Below are 9785 nucleotides of genomic sequence, written 5' to 3'. Positions count from 1 at the left end.
AATATTTTTAAACACAAAACCGATATGCAATCGCAAACAACGGAACTTGCAATAAAAAAAAAAACACTTGTACAAGAACTAGATTCTATCGAAGCTTTGCCTAATACTGGGCGTACTTCCTACGATATGTACGTACCATCCCGGCGAAGGCGAGCCGCTGTTGGGCTCGCTGTGCTCTTAGCATTTTCGGAACCGACACTCGTGTTTTTTTTCGTTTTGCATTATGACATTTTTTAAATTTCGTTTAATGCTTCATTTTGGGATTTGCTTTTCAAGCGACACTATGCTGTACATGTGGGTTTTTTGTTTGTTTTTTTTTCTGTTTCGTTTATAGCTAGCAATAGCAAGCGATTGAGGAACCGTACTATAAATTCCCGTAATGGCATGGCATTCTCTTTCCATTTCGTTTCTGCACCGCACGCAAACCATCCGTATCCGCGACTGCATTCCCGGCCGTTTCGCTCGGACTTCTTAGGCTGGGAAGGATTCGCACGCCCTGGGATCTAGGATAGATGGGACCGGGATTGTTGGGGAAAGAGGTGCTTGTGGGCTGCCTTTCCTTTGTCTCTGTGTTTGTTGGAAAATAAAGTGCAATTCTGCCTGAAATGAGAGAAAAATTAAACTTTTTTTTTTAAGTTCGTTGATGATGGTATCACAGAAACGTACAAGTTGCTTAACGGATAACCTCAACTTTAAGGGCCATAACAACATGCAATTAGTGTTGTGTGAATCTGATTCAGATTATTTAATCTTAATGAATCTTTGAAAAGAATCAATGAATCTGGATCTTCATGTTAGAGTTTCATGATTCTCCAAAATTCATGAATCTTCAAGATTCGTAAAACTCCAAGATTCGTGAAACCCGGTTTAGCAAAAATTTGGGAAGGCGGAACTAGAAAATGAGGGGGCATGTTTTTTTATTAGCGTTTGTGTGTGAGACTGTTTTAGGTACGACATATGTTTGTGCGTCGTCAGCTGACCGATGTTTTATACATTTTTCTAGAGCAGACGTGCATCGCTGTTTCTAATGATTTTTTTCATTCTCTTTGGCCTGGCTCAACTGAATTTGACTGGCACACCAATTTTGGTAATATTTCCACACAGACCATTTTTCTTTATCATTTTTTGTTGGCTATCGTTTTTAATAGCCAAAGCCTACTAAAAAGTAGCAGTGCTCGTCGAAGCAATGCTCAGCCAGCCTAGTCAGCTGACGACGCACAAGCAAATGCCGTACGTAGTACAGGCTCACACACACACGCTAGTCAAAACACGTACACTCTCATTTGTTGCATTTTTCCAAATTCTAGCCATGCCGGGACTCGTGAATCTTGGACTATTAAGAATCTTGGATATCGAGAATCTTTGAGATTCATGAATCTTGGAGATTCACGAATCTTCGAGATTCATTAATCTTAGAGATTCGTGTATCTCTCTAATCGGATTCAAGATTCGACTCGTGAATCGAATCACTCGTTGCAGAAGATCCACATGAATGAATTTCATCGAAAGATTCATGAAGCACAACACTACATGTAACATATACAAAAGTTTTACTGATTTCGCACTGAACAAACTGGGCTGATCGCTTGTAAATCTGCTAATAGACGGATGCAATATTACAAAATTACTAAAATTATTTGTACGGTTTCCTACCTGGGAAGCTTCGTGCGTTGCTTGATTTGGCTTGCATCGGCTTGCTGGCAGCTGCTGCTTGCATTGTCTGTAGGCTACACTGGTAATAAAGCTAACGTTGTTTAGACCGATCTACCTTCTTCCTCGGGTAGCGACGAGAGCACACGGACGAGACGGTCTTCTCCTACTTCCGCTCGGGCACTAGCACCGCTGCCGTGTTGTCATTGTACCCGGCGGCCAGGTTGAGCTTGTATTTGTGGAACGACAGGCACGAGGCGACCCCTTTCCTCGTCGCCATGAAGCCCTCGCTGCTACGACCCTGCCCAAGCACCGCTCCGTCCAGTCCGTAGATGACGATCTGGTTGGACGCACAAGCCAGTATGTCCGCACTGGAGTGGATCGCCATCGCCGACACCTCGGATCCGGCACTCCAGTGCTGCAGCGAACCGCCCTGCTTGCGCAGATCGTACAGCCGCACCACCGCGCCGGTGCAGGCCGTCACGAGGGATTCGCAGTCGTCACGCATGCACAACGTCAGTATGGGATTCACGTGCTCCCGGATCGTGTCCAGGCGCGCATCCGCAGGCGGACAACGGCTATCGAACAGGCGCACACTGCCATCGTAGAAACCGGCCGCAAACAGCCCGTTCGGAGCGCACGACAGCTTTAGCACGGCCGTATCGGAGCCGCTCGGTATATCACAGATTCGCATCTCCCGTTCGGCGTCCCACAGGCGAATGTACTTCGCCTCGCCGGCGGCCAAGATCGTTTGCGAGCGCTGATGCCAGGCCAGCACTAGGCCACCGGGTGCCGCCGAGCCGCTGCCGTGGGCGGCGAGGGGCGCCGGCTCCATGCAGCTAACTTTCGACAGACTGGAGGTGTTGAAATCCAGCAGTCCGTGCCAGGCGGACAGCAAACAGTTATCGCCGTTCGCGTCCTCGGGTCGCCACAGGCGTACCGTGCTGTCGCTGTACCCGGCCATCACCAGCGCCACGTCGTGCGCGTTGATGAACTCGAGCGACGTGACGCTCAGCACCGGACAGATGAAGCCACCTCCGCCGGACAGCGATTCGTAGGATGGTCGCAGCTGGTGCTGAAGCGATTGTGGCTGGTGCGATTGCGCGTGGTGGTGCTGCTCGAGGAAACTGATCGACTGACTGATCAACCGATGCGGGGGTGCGTGCTGGGTGTGCATTGACTGGGACTGGTGGTGCACGTTCGGCTGGAGGTGTTGACTGCTTCCGCCCATGCTGCCACTGCCGCTCCCGTTGCCTGATTGTCTCTGCGGCACAAGGCTGTACGTTGCATCCGTACTCATATTCACTACAATAACGCGATCCCTGTGGAGACAAGACAAACGCAAATGTTATTACAAAATAGAAATTCTGTACTTTTAAAGCATTTCAGACTATTTTTAAGAGCAAGAATTGCGAAAGGCACACGAGTTGAGTAACCGCTAGAGATTTTTTTCATAAGGGACACACAGCGGCTTTGAGTCCAACCGTCAACTTGCGTCTCAATCTACATGCCAACCGTAACTAAACATTTGCACTTCAACTGAACAACGGGTGTTTTACTTGCCAACTGATAATATCGGATTCGTTTCTTATTAAACAATGAACCAAAGAAGTGGCAGTGCAAAACAAGGAACAATTGCCATCAAAACGTATCATACACGATGTTTCATTTTTACTTTCAACGACTGAATAGTAGGCACTGGGTTTTGAAGTAGGTTTTTTTTATACCATACCATATTTAAAGATTTAGCCTTAATTTTTTTTTTGGGAAATAAGACATTACGTAAATAGTAACAGTGTTGTTATTTGACAAGTTAAAAACTTATGCATCGCAAGTGTTCAGCTACGAAGGGTAACTAGGACTACTCAGAGACCAGGTGTTTAGTTGAAACGGAAGTTTTTAGTTAGGGTTGGCCGGCGAATAACTCCCAGGTTGTTGACACTAATGTCTAAAACAGTGATGTCAAACTCAAAGTTGACCTCGCGTGCCGCATTACCTCCCAAAATACGTTTTCGGGCCAAAATGTAACATTGGTTGGATTTATGAAAATTGGCTGTTATCAGTGTGCTTTTAACTTAACATGCATGCTTAACACATTTCTCATAATACATATTTTCTCTTATAAATTTGCTATCAATTATATCCCACTATGGCGGTGAACAAGAGCAAGGGGTTTTCATAAATTTTTCGAGACAAATATACATATAAACAGTATTCATTGAAAACGAAGCTGACGAACTGCACGAGCATTCTAAATGAAATTACAGTTGTTCAGCATTCAGTTAGCTGTAGTAATTATGTACTTTTAATTATCTCTCTTTAATTTAACTCTCTACCAAAAAGCACAATAATGTTGAATTGCAAAATACGTTTAAATAACTATATCATATTTAGTTCACTTAACGATCATATTTGTTGTATTAGAAACGAAAAAGCGATCAAGGCTCAAAGTTTCTATAAACTTATAAATAACAACATATTTGTTGTATGGAGCTCAGATCGAAAATAAAAAAGGCGAACATTGATTTCGTATCACTTGCACGTCTCGTTTAGAAAATTCGATCTCTATTCGTCGTTACAACAGTGGGTAAAAAAGAAAGTAAAAAGAAAAACTTTTCTCTGCGCGCTAAAACACATTAATTAACAGAATATATCTGTTTTGTTCGTCTTTCCGTAATGAATTTCAGATAATTGTCAGGTTTTGAGACAATTCAAGAAACATTCTCTTGATCTCAGCAATTTAGGACAGCACAGTTTATGCCGTTTTTTCGTTTATAATAGTATATACTGCTACACTTCTGTAATTTCATAGCGAAAACTCTTGTAGATTTATTCGCTTTTCTCGTAAAAAAGGGTGTAAAGCCCTTACTCATGTCCACCACCACATATATGAATGTCAGCGTGATGTGGAACAATGATGAGTATTACTTTCTTGTAGATTTTTCAAAAAATGATGGTGATTCAGTCCTCTTGCTCGTATGAAATTCACATTACGTGGAACCGCGTTCACAACAAATGTTTGCTACTCAAACGAATGCCAATAGTCAAGGCTCAAAACTCTCCATGTATTGTTTCAAAGGGGTCGCGGGCTGAAGCCATCGCTCTTGCGGGTCGCATGTTTGGCACCTCTGGTCTAAAAAGATGAAAGCAAACGGATACGCATTACTCACTTGTACGCGAAGGCTAGTTGCTCGTCATAGGGGTTCAGCTTAATGATCGTCGGGGCGTGCTGCGTCCGGCAAGACCAATGCTGCACGTCCAGCCGCTTGAAGATGGCCTTCTTGCGCTGTGAACGGCCCTCCTCCCGGACGGCCTGGTTCCGGACGCGGCGCGACTGCCGGTTGAGGAACTCGTACGAATTGTGATCCGTACTGGCGGCGGTGCCCCCGGTTTCCTTCGTGTCGTGCATGTGCTTCGAGGGCTGCGCGAAGAAGCTGACCGACCACTCGATAAACTTCGTGCCAACGATAGGCTTTAGCGGAACGGCCGACCCCACCGCCGTCGCTGTCGCCGCTGCCATCGCTGTCGCCGTTGCCGTTGCAGCCGTCGAACCGCTGGTGAAGGATGCCGAGGATTGCGTTGGACCGGCAACGATGGTGCTAGTTGTTTCGATGCTAGAATAGTCGGACGATTCATTGAGGGCGTGCACTACCCTTCGCTTGAGCGACAGGGGTGTCTGATGGTGCGGGTGGTGATGGTGGTTACCGACGATCCGATGGCTCCCGTTATCGCTCGGACCGTGCCCGGTAGGTGGTGACTCGCCGGTCAGATAGTTGACGCGCGTGTTCGGTGACGGAGGCAAACTGACGCTGGAGGCACTGCTATAGTGGCCGCTGCTACTACCGCTCCGATCGCACACCGTCACCTCCTTGGCCGTCTCGGCGCGCACGTAATCGACGACCTTCTGCGCCATGGCCGCCACCTCCGGGAATGGGTCTTTCGAGAGCGAAACGAACCCATTCCACAGCTTCTGGTAAATACCGACCGTGACGGACGCCTTGCCCACATTGCCGATAATGTTGTTCGTGCTGGACACGCGCTTCATCGGATTGGTGCCGGCCCGCTCGGGACTGTCGGCCATCTGCAGCGTGGCCACGAACTGCGTCTCGAAGAACAGCACCATCCACTGGAGGGCGGCGATCAGTTCCATCCGCACCAGCGGGCTCATATCGTTGCTGACCGTCGCGAAGAGATGCATCGCGGTCGAGCGGTCGATTTTGTTCGCATGATCCGACCGCCGCGTCACGGAGCTGATGAACGTCCCGAGGGCGTAGACGGCGGCCGCACGTACCTCCGGATGCGGGTCGCTAAGCAGCGGGTATAGTTTCTCGTTCGCGTTGTCCCGCACGCTCGGCCAGTAGGCTTCCTCACAGTTTTGCCACAGATGCCCAAGGCAGATGGCCAGCCATTGCCGCAGCAGTGGATTGCTGTCGTCGTTCAGCTGATCCAAGCAGATCGATACCAGCTGACCGTGCAGCGCGCTCAGCTGCCCATTGGGGAAGTTATGTACAATGCTGGCGAGCACGAACGCGGCGTACGTACGGTGGTTACCCTTGAACGGCTGGCCACCCGGGTTGGTATCCTGCAGCGCTGCCAGGAAGTACTTGTGGCCTTGGTCACGCACCAAATCGATTTGGCACGTACCGTCCACGGCCAGTATCTTGGCCCAGATGAACACGAGAAACGGGCGCAGCTCTTTGGCCGAGCTTTGCAGTAGCTTCAGGACGTAGGGAAATATGCCGACGCTCAGTGCTAGGTTGACCGCCCACGGTCCTAGGTCGAGGAAGTGCCCGAGCAGCTCCAGGGCACGTACGCGATGCACCTGAGATAGGAGCACCTGTAGCACGATCGGCAGCTGTTCTGGTGGACTGCGCTGCTCAGTGCTGCCTTCGAGCCACACCTGGAAAGCTGTCAGCTGCTCCTCGAAGAACGGCGAGTGCTGGAATGGTTTGCCCCGCTCGAGGATGTCGGGCAGCTGCATTAGGGCCAGATCGAGCGCTAAATCCCAAGCCGCCCACATCGGATGGCGATAGCTGGGTGGTAGGGCCGGACTCGAGACCGGCGTACAATCGTACGCACGGAGGATACGCTCGGCGAGCAGAAAGTTACGGAACAGGCTGGCCACCAGCAGGTCCTGGCGGAACAGCTTCTGGAACAGGTCGGGCCGGAGCGTGTTCCACGCGATCGTATCCGTGATGGCGGTAAAGATCCAGTTCAGCTCACCGAGCATCGTCCGCCGATCGTTCAGCTGGCCGGGGATTTTTTCGATCAGCTCCTCGGTCACGTTCGGCACCAGCTTCGAGGCCGACTGCAGCGTGAACCATTTCAGCGCCATCTTAATCGGTGTTGTGAGGCAGGAGGTGAACAGATCGGCCGGTAGATTCGGGTTCATGGGGAGCAGCTGATCCGCGGCGCATGCGGCCAGCTGGATGCAGTTTCGATACGTGGTCGGGCCACCCGTCCCCGTCCCTATCGATGGCGAGGGCGACTTTCGAGCCCCTTCCGGCGGGTCCCGTTCGCTTCCCGCAGGACCGTGCCCTTGTTGTTGGCCGGCCGTGCTGCCGCTACGAGTGCGCAACTGATCCATTTCGTTTTCGTGCTGCTCAGCAAACGCCTGGAAGCTGGTCACGATGATTCCCGCGTTCGAGCAGTCGTACACGTAGATCGACGGTGCGCCCATCCACGTCTGCAGATCGTAGATCGACAACGGGATGTACTGCGTGTACGTACGATTGAACACCCAAATCTCGCCGTTCGACGTCGGGCGCGGAACCCCGTGCCCATTGTAGTGAAACAGCACCCGCTCCTCTTTCGCGTTCCGTCGCAGCGAGGTGCAGAGCTTCTTAACGTCCTCCACCGTCGGATCGAGCGAGTAGCGATAGCGGGCACGCGGTTGCCAGCGTTCGTACTGCTTCTGGAGCGCGAAGCTGATCAGCTCGAGCGCCTTGCTGGGCGACACGGACGACGGGTTCACCCAGCACTCCATCCGGGCGCACTTGTCGATCTTCACCACATCCGGCGGATCGACGCCAACGTTTAGGCACAGCACCAAGGCCACACTGACCGTTTTCATACGCTCCTTCACGCGCCAGCTTTGCGTCGTACAGTTGATGCCCTCGATGCGGCCGGAATGCCGCACGCTACCGAAACTGATCGGTAGCGTCGCATCGTCCTCATCCTCCTGCTGGGTGGCATCGTTGGCTTTGTCCGTCGTTTCAATCATAATTCACATACCGGCCCCACCCAGCCGGGCAGGAGGTTACCACCGTGTCCCTGCAATATGCCTACGGTGAAGGAAGAAAAACAAGATTTGGTCACAGCAAGGGTCTGCACGGGCCTGGATGCACTTTAGGCATTGATGTATCCTAGGTGGAAAATTTTAGAACAAAAACACACACAGATAGTCACTGGGCATTCGCAGTCGGTGGCGCATTAGGTAATGCATCTTTGCATCTTCTGAATGGAAAGAGTCAAACAAAAACATTGTGTGTCACGTGCATACCATCTACGCGAGCTGCACCCGAACCACGCGTGTTCGGATATATTGAACGTACGTAATACACATGTTTTGATCGTCACTTCCAAAACCAAACTCACCCTTCGACTAGGGTTTCGACCAATCCCTTCCGGCCTGCTTGTTGTTGTTATCAGATCGGCTCACTGTGTGGACGAGTTTCTTCGAACTTACGGGCGTGCGCTTATCACGTTCGAAGTAGGCTGTGCTGCAGCTGATGGGCAACCGCGGAAGATGAAGTAAAGTTCGTTTTGCCCTGTTTGTGTGTTGTACTATGACAGTATTAGCACCATCTCGTCTTTCCGCAGCGGAACACGTCCACCATGCTCAGTGTTGTGTTGCGCACCCTTCCTTCGTCGCCGTTCTGGCGTCCGTCGCACGCGATGACTCGTGGGGAGTATGGTTCAGTGATACACGTTTAAGACGCCTGTTTTCCGCGAGGGGAATCCCACCGCCAGAAGAACCACTATCAAACAACTTGGAATCGAATGCTGTGGTTTAAAACCTTTGCAGGGACCTCTAGCATCGGGGGACTACTGGACGCACTGCAATAACACTGCTGCACCGGTTCAAATGGAATTTATGCGCTCAAATCCATGGGATGCGTCTGTTTACTAAACCGTTAACGTGTTTACAGGGAAACGATGCATACAAATGTACATTGAACCTTCGGCACGACCTGTTCCCGAACGTTTTATTGCGCCGCTTCACACTTCTCAATACGTCTAATCGAAGAAAGGGAGGTTAGAATGAAAATCCTATTTCGCTTTTTGTCACAATCGATGGGGATTTGACTAGTGATGTGCCATCTAGTGTGCAGCATCGCGATCCGGAAGATTCAAAGACTCAAGCCCTTGTCGGATTCGATTGGACTGGATCCCATGTGGCGGATTCGAATCTCATCTGATACGATTCGTCTAGGACTTGATTAGATCTGGTTATATTTGATGCTGATAATACTTGATTTCATTACATTCCGTTTAAACTTTCATTTGAAAGTTGATGTAGGTTTGATTCAAATCGATTTTTCCTCGATATGATATTGATTTTATCGTACGACACCTTTCAAATCTCATACTAAGTCGATCGTTCAATTATCACTCGGGGTCCACACTACAGCGCGACGTCGCCTGACAGGAGCTGAACTCCATATAAAAAAAACCTTGCGCGATGTCGCGCGAATCGCGGTAGGTTTTTTTTTGCATGGAGTTCTGCGCCTGTCAGGCGACGTCGCGTTACGCGACGGTGCAGTCTGGAAAGCGTGTCATACATATCACGCCAAAGGAACCCTTGGGTATGTGCAGTATAAACGATGCATGATGCGTTTTCGCCGATCAAAGTTCGTGCTTGCACTGAGTCTTTCACTGCGAAAAATAAGCGTGCCCAGTTTGTATCATGGAATGAGATTCACATTCTAGATCTTATTCGATTCGCCCATCACTCTTCTTTTAACAATGTGTCAACTGAAGAATCACCTGCTCAACTACCCTTAAGGGTTAATTATATTTAAATCCCGTTTGATAGAAAGGGATATTTTGGAAACTCTGTATTTCTTGTTAGTTTTAATTATTTTGTTGAGATTTAAAAGTTTAGAAAAATATAATCTGATTTTTAACATGAA

General features: G+C 49.5%; 1 protein-coding gene across 2 annotated transcripts; it reads right to left on the bottom strand.

Annotated features, from left to right (window-relative positions):
- Positions 1-379: 379 nt before the first annotated feature.
- LOC131262437 (regulatory-associated protein of mTOR) lies at positions 380-8929 on the bottom strand. Of its 2 annotated transcripts, none has more exons than XM_058264440.1 (4): positions 8817-8929; positions 4821-7934; positions 1654-2972; positions 380-600 (listed from the first exon to the last, which is right to left on the bottom strand). In XM_058264440.1, exons 2-3 carry the CDS (start codon positions 7871-7873, stop codon positions 1817-1819), a joined length of 4209 nt encoding a protein of 1402 aa, XP_058120423.1. In that variant the 5' UTR covers positions 7874-7934; positions 8817-8929; the 3' UTR covers positions 380-600; positions 1654-1816. The 2 variants fall into 2 exon arrangements, with proteins under 2 accessions (XP_058120423.1, XP_058120422.1); XM_058264439.1 differs by having other exon boundaries at positions 8248-8884.
- Between the last annotated feature and the right edge of the window lie 856 nt (positions 8930-9785).

The sequence above is a fragment of the Anopheles coustani genome, chromosome 2 (assembly GCF_943734705.1).
Source record: "Anopheles coustani chromosome 2, idAnoCousDA_361_x.2, whole genome shotgun sequence".
NCBI classification, from domain to species: Eukaryota; Metazoa; Arthropoda; class Insecta; order Diptera; family Culicidae; genus Anopheles; species Anopheles coustani.
This window is presented reverse-complemented; position numbering and strand designations above follow the sequence as displayed.